The following is a 20,685-nucleotide window of genomic DNA, read 5'->3' as shown; positions in this document are numbered from 1 at the left end:
AAATGTTGCATACAGGCAGTACAGATCTGCGCAGCTTGAACAGACAACTGAAAAATAAAATCTACACTTTCAATCCCTCCCTTTTAATGTCTATGCTTTCACACTAGGCTGAAACTAGCAACTACATTCATTAGCAGGTGTCTTATTGACTATCTTTAATCAATCAACAAGTCCAAGGTGTGTGTGACGACAAAGTTCCTGTGACCTTAAGGAAATATTGATTTTGCTACTTTTGTGAAACACATTTAAAGTAGAACTTATTTTGATAATCACGTCTTTAAGGATGAATCCGCTTCTTCGCTATTAATATACACATTTTTCTGTCTAAATCTTATATAGACATCTTAAAAAATCCTTATAAATTTTAATTTTGGTTTCAGAGACTAAAAGTGTATTTTCTTCTCTCTCTTTATGGGACCAGGCTGTGTTAAGATGCTCCCTCTGCATCTTAATTTCTTTCTGCCATTTTCAGCCTTTATTTGACAGCTATAGTGGAGTTAGACAGGAAAGGCAGGGGAGAGAGAGCGAGAGAGAGAGCGAGAGAGAGAGAGAGAGAGAGAGAGAGAGAGAGAGAGAGAGAGAGAGAGGGGATGAAATGCAGCAAAGGGCTGGATTTGAACCCAGGCTGCTGCAGTAAGGATTCGTCCCCTGCATCTTAAGTTTTAAAGCTGAAGTTTTGCTTCGATCAAACAGTTGCTGATTAGTGTTTTTTCTGACAATGACCCTGCTCAGGATATGACTCCCTGACGGCTTGAATATGTATGACGTTGAGTGGGTTTAATGGGTTCTGCTGGTTAGTGTGTCCAATATCAATTTAGATCTCTTTCAAAGTTTTACTTTCCCCAGTTAGCTGATGAGTTACTAGCACTAAAGACAATATTGATCTTGACCTTGAATTCCCAGCTGTTTGTGCTGCAGGACCATCATGAAGGCGTTAGCATTTACTGGTGTGGCATTTGTCCTTTGAGCACCAAGTGCATGACTGCTCTTTCAAAAGTATAAAGCATTCACACAAAGACAGCCATGAATTTGGTTTTACTCATCCGCACCTCTGTTTGAAATAGCACAGCTGGGGACTACACAACAGCTAGCAGCCTTTAGGCTCGCCAGCGGACAGCCTAGATATCACATTGCAATATTAATGCTTTCATTAAACATTTATAGATGTTTTCTGTTGCACTCTATTGTGCTTACAGCAAATTTAGGTGTGAAACTGGCCCCTCACATATCATTGTCATCTTCGCTGAGAAAAAAAAGGGTTTTTTTTCGTCTTGGTCTCGATCCTGATTCCCGTTTCTGTCTCTCTCTCATGTTTGCACAGAAGAAAAGTCTGCAGACGTCTTTTTTTCTCCCTCTCCAAAATGCTTCTCTCTGCCATCTATTTGTCTCTCACTAAAGACTTGTATCTCAGGGAAAACATGCCTCCCACTGAGTTGCGCATGTCAGTGAAATAGTGAGACTTGAAAGCAGTGTCTCTACTTACACTCCTTGAATAAACAGATAAAGTGTGAGAGATAAAGAGCCAAAACAAAAAATCGAGAGTTCTGGTTTTATCAGTGGATAAAAGTGGAACCTGGAAGACAACAGACAGGCCCTGATTTGAATTCTGATCTATCAGTCTGTGCTTCCTCTGGCCAGCGGTGCTGTTGTTGCCATGCCAATGCCAAGTAGCCCTAATTAGTCCGTTCACTCGCTAACCTGCAGATGTGCTCACCAGGCAATAAGGGCAACACGGTGACTGCTCCGGTGGTAGCCAGACCAGGACAATTAAGCATGCACCATCCGGCAGGTGCTATGCAAACACAAACAGCGGAGGAGTGGCCAAAGTCCTGGGAGGGAGGATGCTTCCATTAGTATTGTCATGGCCACCGTTTCCCACCTGGGCTCTTTAATGAGGGCAAACAAACTTATGGAGAGATGGTTCAGAGGAAAAGGGAAAAAAAACAGAACTCAAGAGACAAAAAGATCTGTTGTCCCTGCATGTTGGAAAAGAGTACTGGCAGCCTAAAAGACAGAAAGATGTCAAAGGAAAGGCAGAAAATGATTTGAAATGTGGAAAAATTATGAACCAAGTGTTAAATCTGGTTTATGAGTCCAATTAGTCAAGCACAGAGGTGTAAGAGGAAAAAAAAAGAGAAGGAGAAGACAGTTTCAGAGAGAGGAGAAGGAGGGGGAGGGAGCGATGGATGAGTAGGAGGGCTACTGGAGGCAGATACAGAGAGAGGCAGGAAGCAGGACAGAGACAGACCGACAGAAAAAGAAGCACAGCAGAGAGAAGAGAGGGGGAGGCAGAGCAGCAGTGTCAATATCTCGCTCGCTCTCTCCAGGCTCTGTGGCTGTGTGCTCTCTACCAGTCAGATTTCCATCCTGAAAGGACTGAACAGTGTGGCGCAAGATCCTTGAATGATGGACGGCTGAGCCAAACCTCAGCCACTCAGGCTTATCACCTGTGGACCACGCTACCTTTGGGGATTGAGATTACAAAGCCCTACATGGAAGGAAAGAACTCCGGCAGACCCAGCGATCACAGAGGAACGCTCTTTGTCTAGAGGTAAACTAACGCACGCCACAATCGTATACTAACAGCGTTGTTGCTGTGCTGACAGCAAGGCAAAATGAATGTGTTGCACTGAGGTAAAATCAACACATTCAGCTCTAGATAAACACACACAGCACGCTGACATGTTGTTGAGCCTGCGAGTCACGATTTTCAAGCAGTGATTATTTTGAGTGGAGAATAATTAGACTAAATGAGAGGCTGTCAAAAAGCAAAGAGCACGGGTCTTCACTAGCTGAGCCGACTTCACTGCTTTCCAAGGAGTGCAGCTCTCCAGTTGAAGTGAAGCTCATACGACGCGAAACTAGTCGGACTGAAGATTGGGAGCTAGTTTGAATCTGTCCTTAGCGAGAGGTCGTCTAGAGGACAGATATTTTCATGTAACCAAAAATACAGCTAAAAGAACAGATGAGTGTGACAAAAGCTGCATTAAGCCATTAAACATTAAGTTAAGTTTAAACAAAGAAGCAATTTTGTTCATGTTGTGCAGTTAACAAGAAGATACTATAGATACTATAAACTGCAACAGAGCTATAGGTAATGGACTCAATGTTAGAGCAAGAACCCAACAATTATCTTCACTATTGCTGATTATTTTTTCCAATTTAACTGATCAAGACTATAAAACACCAAAAAATACTGGAAAGCATCCATCTGACATATTCAATATGTCATGATACAAAACAGAGAAGCGGGGCAACTGATCATATTTAAGAAACTGAAATTACTGAATGCTTGGCCTTTTTGCTTAATAAATGACAAATGATGAGAATTATTAAATTAATTTTCTCTTTTTAATTAATGGATTCATTGACTAATTATTTCCCTCAATGATCTGATCTGACACCCTGTTCAAACCTAAGTATCCCTTTAGAGGTATACTTTACATAAATGCCGCCCAACACAGCCCTATATCCTGGGCGTTTCGCCAGAAATTGGTAGGCGTGTTGACAGTGGTAGGTGTTGCGTCAGATTGGATGTGATTGGGTGGTTGGGTTTGGGTACAAGCTTCGCGTGGTTGAGGTTAGGGTATGCCCACGTCTGTCAGCAGTGCATCTTCCTTTGTGAAGCTACTGTTCAATTGGTGTGGAAAATGTGCCACCTGCTTTGAATAACAGAGGATACTGGAACCACTGTAAGTGGTTGGAAAAATGGTGTACAATTGAGTTTGTTTCTTTTAGAAATTATAATGCAAGACCACAAACAAATGTGCAAACACAAATGTGCATACCATTTCTAAAGCACTTTCATCATCGATATCAAAATATGTACTATAAATAGAAATTGTAATTCCTTCCTTGATTATAAAGCATTTTTGATACTTTATTTTGAGAAATATAATCATAATTTTCTGCAAAACTCTTTTTCCCTCCAATGTTGAATATCGTCTAAAAACAACCAGCTTTAAAAGACCACACTGTCTGAATAAAAATAGCCTGAAATTGGAAATTTTTTTTTATCTAAATCAAAATTTTCATGCCCAAAGTCTTCTCAAATTAGGTGGCAAACTGACTTGCTCAGATGGTGTGTGTGGTCCGAAAGTCAGTCTGTGTATCATTTCATACATTCAGACAGACTGCAGAGATCCAGTTCACAGTTTTCAGCGCTCATTTGCTGAACAACACATGATGAGAATCATCAAAGACAAAAGCCAAGGCATCAAAACTGATTAAACACACATTCAGCACACACACGAACATGAGCGCAAACACTCGCGGAGACAGGCGTCCAATTAGCACAGAAAGAGCACGCTATCTGCCAGAGGATGATAAATTAGTTGACATTAGGTGGCAAACACATGATGCATCATGCAGACCAGAGAGAAACGATCTGATTTCAGTGTGACACGTTTCTTTTTTTTTTTTCTTTTTTTTTTTTTATACTGTTTTACTGAGATCTTCCATCCTTCACCTCTGCAGAATCAAAGATGGAATGTGATGGAGGAAGAGCACAAGGGAAGGGGATGACGATGATGATGACAAATGGACACGGCGTAATTCTCTGCATCTGTTAATCGCTCTCTCAGTCTGTCAAGAATGGAGTAAGAAGGCTGTGGATGTCCAACAGTTGAGGGATCGCTCTCTTTGGATGATCTTCTCTAAATGACTCTAAATGAGTCTCTGGCTTTTGGTACAACCCTGCCCCAAGGCCGCAACCCCCCCCCCACACTCCCCCCCACTCCCCCCCACCTCCCTGGAACACAGACGTGTAGGGTTTAACTGGGTCGAGTCCAGCTGGTTTTCTCTTTCTCTTGGAACCTTCCCTCCATTCTGTAATCTCCACTTTCTCCCTTCACTGTTCTTTGGAAAATGAAATCACAAACCTGACGTGGTCTCACATAAGGTGCTGTGGACCATATCGGGATTGTGCGCCATCTCCAGAGAGATAAAGAGAAGAGTGTGAAGAGTGTGAAATACCTGCGAAGTGGAGAGTGGATCGTTCTGGCACTGGCATCATTTTCAGGCGGGGATGACACTGGAGGCAACAGTTCAAGCACAACAGACAATGACGAGACAGAGCTTTGCATGAAAGAAAGCATTGATCTTAGGGCGCCGCACTGATGTTGCAAACCACATGCCCCCCATTGAGGGGCGGGCGCATTGCTCTCTGTGTCTCACAAACAGACTTCGCCTCCCTTCGCCTGAGTGGAACCAGTATCCCCAAAGCGAAAGCTCACTGAAGACTTCTCACTGTCTGTCAAACTCCAGTGTGTTCACAGAAAGAATGGTGCAAATCAAGTTCAACTGAAGACTGATCTTGTCAAGTCAAAACATGGTGGGATGTTGTGACGTGCTCCAGCAAGTTCCTTGTGGCCACTTCGATAGCTGCTGAGCTGGAGAGGACACTGCTGGGAGGGAGTGGTGAGTTTAAACCTGATATCACAACTGTACTCAGTGTTCTTTAGTCCAAACCGTGGGGGAATGAAGATCCATGAACCACATATTCTAGTATTCTTGCATTGGGTTTGTTTAGGCTCAGCAAGCAAACCAGGGCTCTCAAATGGTTCTCTTGTTTTCTTTAAACTTGTCCTCCTGCAAGGTTTCTGAGACAGTAATGACAAGATGAACCCCTGTCCCTCTAACTTCAGGCATCACTATACTAGAAAACAACTACCTTGCACGATGTGTCGTCTGACCACAAATGAGGGCAAAAAGTCTGTTGCAATACATAGTGTCTGACTCTGTTATACACATAAAGAGTAACCAAAGTCAGAGCTTAAGAGACAAGTTCACATCCAGTTTTCTTTCTCATCTCCACACACCTGGCCAGCTGTGCATGAATGAGTTTGTCAGATTATCTGTTTCAGAATTTTTTTTTAATTTGTTCGATATGGGGTTCTGATGTGGGTAAGGGCGCGGGAGGAGGGGACTTCAGATGCTGTTCAACACTGTTCAACTGTACTTTGGTTAAAGCACCCTGGGCATGTCTGTTTTTTTGGCAATTACATAACTTTTCTGGTATTAAAACCAGTGTGCCCTAAAAGTAATTGTAAATCAGTATGGTACTCGCTACCAACACTGACATCACACACACACACACACACACACACATATATATATATATATATATATATATATAAATAAATTATATAAATAAATACACTAGAATCAATAATGGGAGCAGGATTCTGATTCTACAGTGAAGTAGCACTCTTTCAAATGACTTACAAGTGTGTGCAATGATTGACACCTTCAATTCCGCTTCGTTATAATGTTATTTACCATAATCTACACACTAAGCTGCTACCGCATGATTCATCTGCACCAGCTTCATTTTAAGGTTCCTCCTGGAAATGACCTCTTCAGTCACAAGTCTTGTTACGCAATTAGGCTCCTGTACTCCTGATGAAAACAAATTACCACCAAGTGAAAAATACAAAGGGTCTACTTTTCCGTGAGTCTTGCCCCTTGCGTATTTCAACACAAGTTAAAATAAGTTAGCATCCCGAAAAAAAAAAACACATTAATGTTTTTAGACAAGGTGATCTTATCACAGGAACATTCTTCCTTTAAACCATCAAGTGTGACTCAAACTGTATCTACAACCACACTGTGTTTCCAAAATTGTACTTCAGCTTTCAGAAGAAGTCACCCTTAAGACCTACAATCCCATTGATATAATGATGTATTTTTTTTCCAGTTGATAGGTATTAAAATTATCCCTCAAAAGCAAAACAGCTGCAAGTCAATGCAAAAATGGGACTAATTTTGTATGACCGACCAGCTGAAAAGTTCTTTTTCTGTTGATTTAGACATGTGTGATGACGAAGTGTAGCTCAACATATTATTCAATACAAAGTGTAGCAGAAATCAAAGTTTAAAAAAAAGAAAATATACTAAATTATTCTGGAGCAGCAATATGAAGAGAGGTGACTGCCATCCTGTCAACAGCTCATTACCTCTTGCAACCCTAACCATAACCACAACCCGCACATTCACTGCAAAAAGCAAAAGGCTCACTGATCTGGTGACAGTTTAAATAATCTTTGGTCGAAAAAAAAAAAGACCTGGTAGAAATTGATGTGCAATGGTTCACTTTTAAACAAAGACTGTTTTGTGCAAACTGCTCTCCAGGCATCTTCCTCCCATCAGGATAATGCACACATCTCCCATGCTGATCTCTGCAGCCACCATGAGCAACATGACGGTGCTCGACACTGCTGACCCCTACGACCTTGACATGACGTCCTCTGAGGCCGTCTACCCCATCAGCTTCCAGGTAGTGCCAAAGCTTCATACACACATCTTAGATTGCTTTTTCAGTCAACTCAGTGAGGCATGATATTTGCTTGCAAGCAAGTGAATCCACAGTTCCAGTAGATATCCCTTTTTTTTTTAGGAAACTGGTAATTGTCTAGGTAATTAATGAGTTGGAAATTTAAATGTTAGAAACTTAAAATACATATTGTATAATAACTTGTTAGAGAAATCCCTAAGTTAAAATATAACTAAATCTTCCATGTTATTTCTTTCCCTGTTCTTTATGTTGCTAGGTATCTCTGACGAGCTTCCTCCTTTTGGAGATAGTTTTGGGTCTGAGCTCAAACCTCACTGTGCTAGTCCTCTACTGCATGAAACAGAACCTCATCAGCTCCGTTTCCAACATCATCACCATGAACCTGCATGTGGTGGATGTGTTGGTGAGTCCTTATCTCTATTTAAGTTACCTTTTAGCAAACAGGGATTTAAAGAGAGACTGAGCAACTTTTTCTGACCAGCCGGGAACAGCACCCTCTGTGGACGCAGGTGATAAGTACGCTGCTGCATTCTGTCATCTCATTGATCATGTCACTATTATTATTATCTGGATCTCCACCAAATTGTACAAACTCATATTTCTCACCATAAATATGTCTGATTTTTTACATCAAGAACCAAACATTATTTCCTGAATTCCTTCACCAAAATTTAAGTTTAGTGAAAATCCGTTCACTACTTTCTGCCTAATCCTGTTGACAAACAATCAACAAACAGACACAAGCGAAAACATAATCTCTTTTGGCAAAGGTAACCAGCAGTCATGCTGTCAATACATGTTAAGTTAGCATACAGCTAATCTGATTACCATGACCAAAAACATCTGAACGCACAGTAGTTGTATGCTAAACTCTAGCTGCTAGGAGTTGGCTTAGCTTTGCACTTGCTGAGTGACTAGCAACAGAGAAGGATCTTCCCTCAAACAAGTGAATATGTTTCACTAACATTACGATCCACATCTCCACACACCACAGAAAACACAGTCTGATGGCTGCTAGCATATATCTTAGCTCGGTTGATAACATGCAAAGTTACAACTTCTTGCCAATATCTGGTACTTAATGTATGCAGTTTAGCTCTGTTGATGACTGCACTAAGTTATAAATACAGTGTGGAGGCTGGTAGTCTGAAACTGGGCCCTGTTGATTACATCAGGTTGTACACTAATGAGACAATGAGCTAACAAGCAGCAGTACTGATTAATTTACGTAATTCATCAAAGGGGCAGATGAATGAGGGGAGAGCAATTGGGATGTGTCTGGCAGTAAATGCAGTTGGTGTTAGTCATAACATTATGACAAAAATAAACCTGGCCGTGCTCAACCATGAGGTAGTTTTAGTAACTCTGTGTTACGTTTGCTTCCACTGAATACAAACTCTGATGTTAGCTTACTTTGTAGCATTCACTGTGCTAACATTAGGATACTGAATCACAGCCACAAACAACATGGTCAGAAAAATTCCCACACCAACTGCCACTTCAACCCAGTAACCAAAGCAGAGAAGTGTTAGAAGTGTTAGAAGTTAATTTACCGGTCAAGAGAAGCAGATGCCATCTCTGAGTCTGTTCTGAAACTCAGCTGCTGTTTGGTTTCTTTCTGCTGGGTTGTTGTTGGACCGAGGCTTAATCTTGTCTTGCTCTGCTATTTGTGACTTTCTTTTTTGGCATGTTGACCCTCTGTCGAGCTTATTCTTTTCTTCTTACTTGTATTGCTCAACCAACCACACTCGCTTCCTCTAGTGTCATCCAGTGTGATCACCACCTGATAGCACTGTCAGGAGTCATACATAAGAGCCACTCCATAGGGCTCTAGGAAGTTTATTACCAAACTACTACCAAGAAACACACATTTAATTTCTGTTACTGTGTGAAAATCTCCAGTTTTAACATCACAGATGATCATGTTGTACAAGAAAACCATTTGCGACGTGAGCTTTTAATGGATAGTTCATTCTGGGGGAGGAAGCTAAATAAAACAAATAAGTTTGCTGTAAAAAAAAAAATGACTTGGGATGTGACCTGAGTTCCTGTCTGTTTCCAGGTATGTGTATGCTGCATCCCGCTAACAGCCGTGGTGGTGCTACTTCCTCTGGAGGCAGACACAGCCATGATAAGTTGTTTCCATGAGGCCTGCGTCTCTTTTGCAAGCGTAGCTACTGCTGCTAATGTGCTGGCCATCACTGTGGACCGCTATGACATCTCAGTGCGGCCAGCGAACCGTGTGTTGACAATGAGCCGAGCTGTCGCTCTGCTGGGATCTATTTGGGCTTTATCCTTTTTCAGTTTCCTGGTTCCCTTCATGGAAGTAGGCTTCTTCATCAACTCTGGTTCAGACCTTGTGAACCAGACTGCAGTGGTTCATACGAATGAGTACTACACGGAGCCGGGTTTGTACTATCACCTGCTAGCACAGATCCCTATATTCTTTTTCACAGCCGTGGTAATGCTAGTGACGTACTACAAGATCCTTCAGGCCCTCAATATTCGCATTGGAACACGCTTTCAGCACAACCTACCTAAAAAGAAGCAGAAGAGTAAAAACACCATCTCTCTGAGCACTGCGACACAAGCGGAGTCGACTGACGCTTCACAGAGCAGCACAGGAGTCAGGGCAGGTGGGAATGCACCGTTGGGCATGCGGGCTTCCGTGTCCGTCATTATTGCTCTGAGAAGAGCCGTAAAGCGTCATCGGGAAAGACGGGAGAGACAGAAACGAGTCTTCAGGATGTCTCTTCTCATCATCTCCACTTTCCTGCTTTGCTGGACTCCAATAACTGTGCTCAACACCATCATCCTCAGCACCGGGCCCAGTGATTTGACTGTCCGCCTGCGCCTGGGCTTCCTTGTTATGGCCTACGGAACCACCATCTTTCACCCACTCCTCTACGCCTTCACTCGACAGAAGTTCCAAAAGGTTTTGAAGAGCAAGATGAAGAAGAGGGTGGTGTCTGTAGTCGAAGCTGACCCCACACCAAACAATGTGGTCATCCATAACTCGTGGATTGACCCCAGGAGAAACAAAAAGGTCACCTTCGAGGACACAGAGGCCAGACAAAAATGTCTATGCTCACAGGATGCGGAGTAATGAGTTTAACTCAAATGTAAATATGTCAAATATGTAAGTGTAAATGGGAATTGGTTACACTCCTAAGAGAAAGTGACAGACTATAGCAGAAAAACTGAGAAAAATGTTGTTTGAGGGAGAAAACAACAATTGTTTATGCAAATAGAGAGGTGTAAAGTATTTGAAAAGAAAGACTGAGTCTAAACAAGCTAAACTGATGCATCTTTGGCAGCTTACTAAATGAACACTAAAATGATGACTACAGAAAAGATGATGTGTTCCCTGAGGACTATACGAATAAAGGCGAGGGGTTTCCTGAATATAAACATAACGTGTAAAAAGGGAAACTACCAGCAGCTGAATGTATGAAGTCAAGGATTGCATTTACAGCTGATTTTTTCTTCAGTGCAAAAATGTCTCAAAATAGGTATCACAGGCACACGAAAAGGGTAATTTATTGCTATTTATTGTGGAATGTCGTGGCGTGCTATCAAGGACAATTCAGTCATAACTCTGTATCTAAGCAGCAGTGCGTGTTGTTCTCTGGTTAGCGTAATAGGAGACAAATGTCTATGTACAGTCATGGAATACCTTGATATTGTTGGTCACCATTTGTAATAAACAACCAAAGGCACAGTATGTGTCAGTATCCCTCTGCTCTCCTGCTTCTTCACGTGGAACTGGATACAGGGGCAGAACACATCACGACCAGTGAAGATCAAAAACGGACATGGTGGACTTAGTTCCTCCTTCACTATTCCTCAGAGGTCGCATGTCTGTTCTGTCATGTAGTGAAGAAATCTGTTGTTCGATCTGTTTGTGTGTTTGCAACAAAATGATATAAATTATACTGAAGCAAAGGGAGAGAAGGACGGATGAACACCCTATTTAGATGTCCATTTTGATAAGTTCAAATGAAGGTACAGACAGAAAACGCTGAGGATGCCAAAGTTTCAGGTGGTCGCATTCGTGTGCGTGCATGATGATCATTAGGCTGTTATGGTGCCCCATCCTCCACAGTCACAACAGTACTTTTTCCCGGTCTCTATTTACCTGTACTCTCATTATCATGAGTCACGCAAAACAATCTATTTAGCTGTTACCGTGTTCCAAACATGAAGCGTTATAGGTGATTGTTTTAAATTACAAAACGAGTAGAGAGAGGAGGAGGCTGGTGGAGAGGGAGAGCCAACGAGAGGTCCCAACTCTGACGCAAGTGATGATGAGAGACCAACTGAACCAGTGAAGAAGATCTGCGCTGAGCAGCAGCACCCAACAACAAAAAACAGGAAAACATGGTTCATAACTTGTGGTTTGCTAACATTGTTATTGACGGAGCAAAGAGAAGGGAAAGAGTTTCAGGAGACCACAGAGATTTTTTTTCCAAATCAGATTTTTCTTTTTATTGTTTAGCTCTTCAAGTAAAACGTGCTAGAAACTGTTTAATTCTTCCAGAAGACAAACCTTTTCTTCTGGGGTAAACAGAGTTGGATGTGGTTCCTCGGTCAATTATTTTGAAAAAAGTGTTAATTTACCCACAATTCATTGTACCACAGTCCATTTTAAGATAGTCAAGAGCTAAACTGCTTTGTGCAATGGATGAATTCAGACTTCTATCTGAAGTCTGACTATTTGTTATATCTAAGACATAGTCAAAGTCTTCTTTGTGAAACCAGCCCCAGGTCAACACAGTTTAAGCTTGAAACACTGAAATTTCGCAACAATATTAAGGCACAGAAAACCTGAGGGAGCTAAAGCATCAACACGAAACACTGAGCCCCTCCCCACTTTTTTCATCAGTCAGATGGGAGTTATCGTGCAACGGAGGAGAATTAAACGGTCATCAAGATCGAACCTGTAACATAGTGAAAGAGGAACTCCTGTTCACCATGTACATACTTTAAATAGAGAGGACAGGTGATTTGAAAGAGGAGTGAAGGAGGCCATCTAAAGGAGAGAAACCATCCCTCAACAGAGAAGGAGGTCTAAGACACCACTTATACCCAATGTACAATGCTGTCCTTTCATTCCTTCCCAGGAGATTTAACAACCATTTACTCATGTGACTGTTGTTTAAACTTGGCCTCAGGTGACTAGTGAACAACTCCAATGTTGCAACAACCAGGAGCACTAACGAACTAAGTGACATCAATGGCCTTGGTAACGACCCCACCGAGGTTAAATACCATGGTAACCTCACCAGTCAGTCAGAACTGAAGAAGCCTCTTGGATGATGAAACGTTCACGTATCTACAACAAAGTCCAGTTGTCCTTGATTCAACTTTTCTGGACTAACTATGACCTGTATGACTGAATCTTAAGAGACATATCGTATATAAAGTTTATGAGGCACTCAAACATCCATGTCAACTCAGCTCATTTATCCTTACAACCTTTATATAAAGCAAACAGTGTAATGTAGGGTAGGGAAGGACACAGTATAAGCATTAGTATAAACAGAAATCCCAATATGGGTGCCTTTTAAAGTATCTGACTATATAAGGAATATATTGTGGATAAGAAGAGCAACTGATAAATACTCAAAACATACATATACATTTGATATTAGAAATCATTGACATGTATCATCAAAACCACACATCAACCTCATGGTGGAGGAAAAGTCAGGGAATTGCCACAGCAGAATTTGGATCCATCCTCTGGAGACAATAAACGTCATGACAATTCATCCAGTAGGGATATTTCAGTCTGGTCGACCGACTGGCAAACATCCATAAAGCCATGCCACTAGCATGGCTAACAATCCCAGACCAAAACTACATAAGTATGTGGACATAATTAAGCCTATTTCAGCTATGTTGTGTCCATACATTGTATTTAATTAAAAAATTTCTTCCATTGTGGTAAAAAGACTGAATTTTAGCAATTAAACTTAATTAAACAATTCTTCAGAATTAAGACCAACAAACTACTCCCTTGGCGACCCTCTTTAAACCGCAATGAAGTGATTCCAGGACTCCACAGTATGAGCGATAACAAAACACAAAGCAGCAGAACCCACTTGAGAAATTGTTGGAATCGTTGGGCAACAACCGACTGGCACGGCAGCTAGCAGGAGCCGACACTGTATCACCGTCAAGCGTTTGTTGCTGTGCTGGAGAGCACCAAGGACACCGACCCCATATAAAAGCTCTTTGCAACCAATGGGGTTTGTGTGTGTGTCTGTGCGTGAGGTATGAGAAGTGGTCACAGGCTGCTGAAAACACTTGTCCTTGTGAACCCCCTCTGTCACGCTTAATGCCTTGTGATAACTAAGGGTGCAAGGGTATGGCACATGGATAACTGGTTGCGGAGACATGTGATGCATCAATATCACTTTTCCTCTGCTGACACCAGAAGGTCACACGGTTCTCTGAACCTATCCAACCACTGTTAGACACACAATTCTAACTATGAAACCAAGTTTATGATGGACAGCTAGGAGAAAATTAATGGGGTCAAACTGGGCGACGCTGTTGTGCCTCATTATACAGGTATGATTTCAGCCTTTAAGGTCCCGTGAAATGATGTCATTACTTTCTTGATGTGATGTATTTCCATGCTGGGGTGGAACATTAGACAGTGAGTGGACTGCAGCACCCAGCTCACAAGCTCACACAAGGTGTTTCATTCCTGGCGCACTGTCAGCCGATAGAAACCGTGAAGAGGCAAAGAAACCTACTCTAGATATGTTACTCAGGAAGTGAAGAAACAAACCAGAGCTAAAACACTAGTTTTGATCATGTTGCGCTGTGACTGCAGGCCATGATGTAATGCCAGGAAATTGTGAACCATTAGATCTATTAAGATTCAGCACTATGAGTTTGGAAACATATAGGCAACCCCAGTGTGTGTTTAGTTGTCCTTCAGACTTCTAACAGCTTTGATTCATATGTGTGACTACCTGCACTTCCATTCTGAGGTGAACTGTTCTTTATTCAGTGTACATGTGTGAGCTTAAATAAATTACTCTGCTTCTTTTATTAGTTAAAGTGCACTTATGAGCTGTAGCGCGCTGACCGTGCAGTGAAATGTTAACACATGGGTCTGCACATTGCGTGCTCCTGTGCCTCTCTCCACTTAGTTCCGAGCATTTAGTGTGCAATGGTGCGCATGATGAAACTTAAATGATGGCAAGCTGGTAAAGCAGTAAGCAACTACCCATCTTCACTTTGTACTATTCTAAGATTCTCAAGGTGCTTTGTGGGCAATTAGGATTAAGTACGATTTTTCCAAGATCAAATTTAGATTTTATTAGTTCTAACAGGCGATGAGTTTCACAGGAGGGATTGTAAATGATCTAAAATACAACACTGACAGCCAAAATAAAGAATAGTCATCAAATTGCAATGTGTCTGTGCAGAATTTCAGTTGTCAAAGTGCTTTCCAGGGGAAAGACAACAACAGATAGGCCATAAAAATAACAGGATTTTTTACCCTGTTAAGAATCATATGCAAATATTTTTAACACAGTGAATTAAACCAGACAGAGAGAAAAATAAGAGTAAATGAATAAATAAATCAATTGAAATGATAAAATAGCAACAAAGCCCATTGCTAACATGACAGTGTGTTAAAGACCGGCTGCCAACAGTCATTAGGAAGACATTCTAATAAAATCAGATTTAAGGTGATAGAAACACAAACAAGCAATGCCTATGCACATGATATTGTGTGTAGTATTTATGTAGATATACACATATTTAAAATATTTGTGTACCTAACAGGTAATAGATACAAAGAACCCTGTCTGGCTGCAGAAGAGCTTTGTAGGCTTTCATGGTAAAATTCAGGCCAACTGTTGTAGAGGCAAACAAACATGACATGATGGAGGTGAATGAATATAAAAGCATGTATGTGCATGTAGTGTCAGTATAGAAAAGTGTGATTCTCCCGGTCTTTGTGTATGTTTATGCTTGAATGTTGTTGAAGTTCTGGATAGTGTTTTAATCTGCGTAGCCATTCCAGAGCATCATGCCTCGCACCCCTACAGCTGACACAGCAGGCGCCATGCTCTGGTTTAGAGGTCAACAGCCCTGTCGTCACTGAAGCTACTCTATGATCTCCTCTGACCCTCCTGGGATCATATACACCAAAACACATCCGCACTGTTGACTTTAGTGAAGCCTACCACTGCTCCAGATAAATTTACTGCTGCCAAATGTCTTGCCTTGTGTCCACACAGAACAAATCATCTCTTCACAAAAGAACAGTGACAAGACCTTAGTTATTTCCTATGTCAGCTCCAAAGAAGATGACACCTTATACAGCCCCAAACTGTGACAGGGAGATATATAATGCAAGAGAACAAACCCTAACCCTAACCCAGTAAATTTGGCTTAGTATGTTTATTTAATCTGTTTTGAATTTATTTTGCTAAAACGTAACAGTAAAATGTGTATTTCTGTGTTAGATAATAATGCAATATTAGTAACCTAATGCAAGTAATTTAAAACACCGTGTCGAAGGTGTTCTGGGAGGATGTGCACTGGTGTGAAAAGTGCACTAAAGCAGAAGTTGTCGTTTTTGTAGAAACAGATGTGGACTGTGGATTAGACATTAGTAAACATGGATGTCCTTACCTAGTTCATTGAGGCTCTGAGCAGCCTTGGTGATCTCTCTGCTGCCCCCCTGGAGCTGACCCTGGAGCCTCTTGCTCAGGTACAAGATACGAATGATCCTCCGTAGCAGGTCACAGGCCACCTGGAGGAGCAAGAGAGAGAGGATGTCAGGTGGTGTGCTAAGTATACCAAAGCATCCAGGTTCAAGCTGCCACTAACGCTGCGTTTGGTTCACCTCAACTAATTCAAAGATTCACTTTTTCTCAACCAGACAGTTCGAACTTCATCTTCCCAAATGTCATCAGCAGAGTCTGACCTGCAGAACTCTTTTCCTCATCTAGTAAAAAGACTTGGTCCTACAGAACACGTTTTTTTTTTTTTTTTTAAAGACTTACAGTACATCTTAAAATAAAATAAAGTCAAAATGGTGTCATAACTGCTTACTGATAAAAGTAGAAGACAAAAGCCTTCAGAAGTTAATGTCATAGCCTTCTGTAAAACGACACACATGGTACTCATAGTATTATTACAGATGTGGTACTCTCAGACAAACAATCTGTAATGGATGCAACTCTGCTTTCCAAGCCACGTGAGAAAAAAACATTATGCTTTATGGTTACTATGCCAACTCTTATGGTAACCATGGAGCTACTGCTGCTTCTTCACTATGTGCAAGTATGTGCTGGGAGTAAAACATTTCCACAAAAAAGGAGAGAAAGACAACGGTCTTGAGGGCATTGTTTACTCTGATGCGATACTTGAAGCCATAATCACAATATTATTTCTCTAAGGAAGCAGCTTGTACATGAAATCATTAACAGCTAGGAAAGAGTTATTTAAAGAAGATGGATAACAACAAAGTAAACTGAGAAGGAACAGTGTAACGCAGACAAAAAAAGACAAAAGGAGGTTGATGTAAAATTCACACTGATAGAGAATGACAGCACAGTACTGTTTAAATGCCTAAGAGGAAGAAGATGTTCAGTATAGTGTTAGGAGCTTAGAGGAGGAGGAGGAGGAGGTGGAGGAGGTGGGGGAACAGAGGTGTAGCTGAGGACTGACGGGCTGCCATCTGCATCTGATAGTGTGTATCTGTCTGTGTAAAAACATAAGACTAACAGTCTACAGCAGCTCTGTGATGTTGCACTGCTAATTTGAACTAAATGTTAAAATGCTGACAATGACAACTCTAACATGCTGATGTTTACCACGTTCACCATCTTAGTTTAGCATGTTAGCATGATAACATTTACTAATCACTATGACAATGTACAGCTGATGCTAATCTGACAGTCTTCAGTTTCCTAGCTTCATAAACCAAAGGAAGAAATGAAATGTTGACCTGATGTTAGCGCTAGATGAAAACTCTGGGAATCACTTCACTTGTTACGGCTCATCTTGAGGGGGATATGAATGCGTATACAAAATTTCACAGCCATCCATCAAATAGTTGCCATGTCTAGAATGGAATGGCGGGCCAACCAACACTGGTGTCTGCAAATAATGTAAGCATGTGGCTGGACACACGTTCTCCCTGGTGTTTCGTGAAAGTCGGGTTTTCCCAGTCCCATCGCGTTTCCCCCGTGTGTTTCCTGTAGCGCTGGTGAGGTTTTCGATTAGGTTACATTCAGGTATCGCAGAGAGGAGTGATGTTGGGCTAAGGGTGGGTTTAAGACTAAAAATTACAGGAAACAACTGCTTGAGGTAAGGTGGAATATTGGGTTCAGGTTAGGGTAAGAAGAATTACAATGCAATGGAGAGAATTAGATAATTATATGCCTTGAGCTCTTGGTGGCTCTCTTTAACAAATATAATATAATAAATATTTGATTTGTAATAATCACCGATCTATTGTAATAGTTGCCCTCAGCAAATCAGGGTACTGTTGTTCTTTTTGTTACCACTCATTTAACACTAGCAAGCCATGCAAAGTGTTGGGAAAAAAAACTATAAGCCCAGCTGAACGGATAATTATGACACCAAATCATTTGTGGCAGCATTAAGGATTCAACACCATAGTGGGAAAAGGCTGTTTGATGACTTTGTCAAATACCACCCCCACTACAATAAAATTACCACAGCAAAAAATGTTAGCAGCCTGGTAATCAGACTGAATTGCCATTTTGTTTCATTGTAAATCAATAAACTAATCAGGGATGTGCGTGGTGATTCAGAGCTCTAAAACCAAAAACAATTAAGTTTACAATTAGGTTTCGTGGGCTGTATTTAAATTAATCCTAAGAAAATACATGTTTATTCTTATTCATTTGAATTGGATTTTTTTTAAGGAGAGTCCTGATGTGCAGACATCTCCAGAATGTGTAGGTGCATCTTTATTATCTCAGGCAGACAGAGGAAGATATTGTGCTGTTGACAAGGGAGAACATGACAGATTCTCCAGTGACTGATCGACTGCTGCTTGAGTCGCATCCTGCTTATACTGAAGGCTTAGTTCGAGAGACTGAGATCACGAAGACACACACACAAAAATCAGACTGACACAGATCCATTAGTCCAGGAGAGAGACCTCAGAATCACACTGACCTTTTTACAGCCGCTGTTTCATCAATATTTAATCATGATTTCCCCCAGCTACACAAACAGGAGAACTGCAGCCCTCACTGAGAACATGTGCTTGCTTGTTTGGTCATCCACGCACAGCAGTTCAGCACACAACAAATGTCTTGCCTACATATAGACAAAAAAATGCTGAACCTCTCTCCTACACAGTGTTTCTCTGTGGGTTTGGTGTAAAATAATGTTCTTTAGTAAAACTGCCATCGAAGAACAGCCAGTCTCTTTCTTCTATCTCTTTCTCTTTCGCCTTTTCAAATGAGAAAGTGACTAATTCACACACTGGAACAGAAAAGTTAATATAATGCACTCATCAACAAGCGTGTGGTGGAGACTTACCTGCAGTCTGGCAAGCTGAGTAATCCTGGCCACAATCTTGTTGTATGGGTCAACGATCTTCGTCCTTATCCTGGGAAGAACACAATATCCATAAGGACTAAACTGATAATCTGGAAGGATTGATCTCTGTATCCTGCCAGGTGCACAATATAAACAACTCATTGAACAGTGTGGGCTACACAGCTGGTCAGTATGTGTAGGGCCTTCTGATTGTAATACTGGCTGTTCATGGCCATTTTCTTTTCGGTTGCCATTTTATTTTCTGTAGTTTTTGTTTTAGTCTTGTTTGTTTGTTGTTTTTTTTGTCTCTCCCATTCAGGGAGCTACTTTGTACTTGTATGAATCACTGTCATTGTGAATTTGGGTTTCGTCATTTTCAAACACATGACTGATGTTGTAGAGTCTGGTTTTGTGAGGGTTTGTTTGTTTGTTTGTTTGTGTCTCTTAGTTTTCTGCTTGGTTAAGAAAATAAGACGAAAATGACAATTTGAAACCAACTATATGCTGGTTGAAAATGCCAAATATCATCAAAAATCAATAAAAAAAAGAAAAATTCTAATCTGGTTAAAGCCATAGGAAATATATATACCTGTCAACAGCTGCCTGCAGAGCACTGATCCTTGTCTGCATCATCTGAAGGACCCCTGAAAACAACAACAACAAAATCTTTTTCCTTTGGGTACACTTTGACACTGATTTTGAAGAGCATCTTTCTTCGCAGACTTCATCTGAGGATTACTGGCTCTCTCTTGTGGCAAAACCCAAGAACTACAATAATTGCAGGGTTAAAAACCAAGTCACTGCTCCTGCAGATTATTCTGAAAACATTCATCCAGTCATCATTTGCAGGTAAAACTGTTGACAGATCGGGCTGCTTTCAAAAGGCTTGTGTGAATTCATATGCTGGTACAATTACTGAGAGTTGGGTCTTTAACTTTATTACATTGATGACATGAATGAGGTCATTAAATCAAACCTCAAAGACAATAATATAACTTTGACCAAAACATGCCATTAACTGTCTAATACAGTGATTTTCAACAAATGGACCATCTTCATAACAGTCGGTGCAATGTTGGCTACTGGTTTATTTTCATTGTTCACTAACATGAACTGAAACCACTGGCTAGTGAAATAGCAGCATAGAACAATGATGCACTGGTTTTCAACAGCCAGAAATCACATTTGGATTTTACTGCATCTTTGAATAGTCCTACAATAATATAACTTGAATAAAAGTGAACAAAGTAAACTATAATGAATTACTTATGAACTGAAATCAATGGCTGCCTGGAAGAAATAATCATGACTAATCATTCTAAGCCCATGGTGCATGTCTATTTGTAGCTGTTCCTACAAATTTTGTTCTTAAAGTTACAATATGGAAAAGTGTATCTTTACCTTCAAGAGACTCTATCCCAGTCGCCTGCGACAGTAAGTCTTCATGTCTCGCCACAACCTGGAAGAAAGTTGCAGTACAAATCAACGGATGGGACTACTGTTATGGTTGCCACTGTGTTCCCCCATGGGACACTGTTTTAAGCCAGTTTCAACTTTCCGCTTTATTTCCTCTGTGAAATGGAATAAACTGAAACAAGTGTATGTCTGGAGGAAAGAAAACCATGGAAAAACAATATGTCATGGTTTAGAAAACAGCCCGCGGTAACTGAATGATTTGCAGTTATTAGGTGTTAATAGTGGTGGCGCTGAATCACTAATGGTCATTAGCAATTTTACAGAGACAGATACAGATCACTGCCTAGGACTAAATTAGCAACAGGAAAATTATACAAAATGTGAAGACAAGGCCTGGCTGTTTTTCCTCAGTGCAA

The 20,685-nt window shown here is 41.0% G+C and overlaps 2 protein-coding genes across 4 annotated transcripts in view; one reads left to right on the top strand and one right to left on the bottom strand.

The window, feature by feature from the left end:
• The window catches only part of cog5 (component of oligomeric golgi complex 5), a 53,643-nt gene that overhangs the window by 31,669 nt on the left and 1,289 nt on the right, over nucleotides 1-20,685 (bottom strand). Inside the window, exons 3-6 of the mRNA XM_022749054.1 lie at nucleotides 20,255-20,312; nucleotides 19,443-19,497; nucleotides 18,854-18,923; nucleotides 15,962-16,082 (exon numbers count right to left, since the gene is read on the bottom strand). Of these exons, the coding sequence (XP_022604775.1) occupies nucleotides 15,962-16,082; nucleotides 18,854-18,923; nucleotides 19,443-19,497; nucleotides 20,255-20,312 (304 nt within the window). The remainder of the gene's footprint in view (nucleotides 1-15,961; nucleotides 16,083-18,853; nucleotides 18,924-19,442; nucleotides 19,498-20,254; nucleotides 20,313-20,685) is intronic.
• On the top strand, nucleotides 2,296-11,110 carry LOC111224528 (probable G-protein coupled receptor 22). Of its 3 annotated transcripts, none has more exons than XM_022749056.1 (4): nucleotides 2,296-2,551; nucleotides 7,132-7,276; nucleotides 7,551-7,697; nucleotides 9,357-11,110. In XM_022749056.1, exons 2-4 carry the CDS (start codon nucleotides 7,154-7,156, stop codon nucleotides 10,398-10,400), a joined length of 1,314 nt encoding a protein of 437 aa, XP_022604777.1. In that variant the 5' UTR covers nucleotides 2,296-2,551; nucleotides 7,132-7,153; the 3' UTR covers nucleotides 10,401-11,110. The 3 variants fall into 3 exon arrangements, with proteins under 3 accessions (XP_022604777.1, XP_022604779.1, XP_022604776.1); XM_022749058.1 differs by lacking the exon at nucleotides 2,296-2,551 and adding an exon at nucleotides 4,765-5,418 and having other exon boundaries at nucleotides 7,185-7,276; XM_022749055.1 differs by lacking the exon at nucleotides 2,296-2,551 and adding an exon at nucleotides 4,765-5,418.

This window comes from Seriola dumerili, unplaced genomic scaffold (assembly GCF_002260705.1).
Source record: "Seriola dumerili isolate Sdu_G_001 unplaced genomic scaffold, Sdu_1.0 BDQW01000138.1, whole genome shotgun sequence".
NCBI classification, from domain to species: domain Eukaryota; kingdom Metazoa; phylum Chordata; class Actinopteri; order Carangiformes; family Carangidae; genus Seriola; species Seriola dumerili.
Note: the sequence above shows the minus strand (reverse complement) of the source record. Positions and strands in the feature narration are given on the sequence as shown.

Excerpts from the sequence above, each read along its gene's own strand:
- LOC111224528 (XM_022749056.1), top strand. The coding sequence starts at position 7,154 with ATGCACACATCTCCCATGCTGATCTCTGCAGCCACCATGAGCAACATG. Across the intron at positions 7,277-7,550 it reads TCTACCCCATCAGCTTCCAG|GTATCTCTGACGAGCTTCCT; the intron begins GTAGTGCCAAAG and ends TTATGTTGCTAG. Across the intron at positions 7,698-9,356 it reads TGCATGTGGTGGATGTGTTG|GTATGTGTATGCTGCATCCC; the intron begins GTGAGTCCTTAT and ends GTCTGTTTCCAG.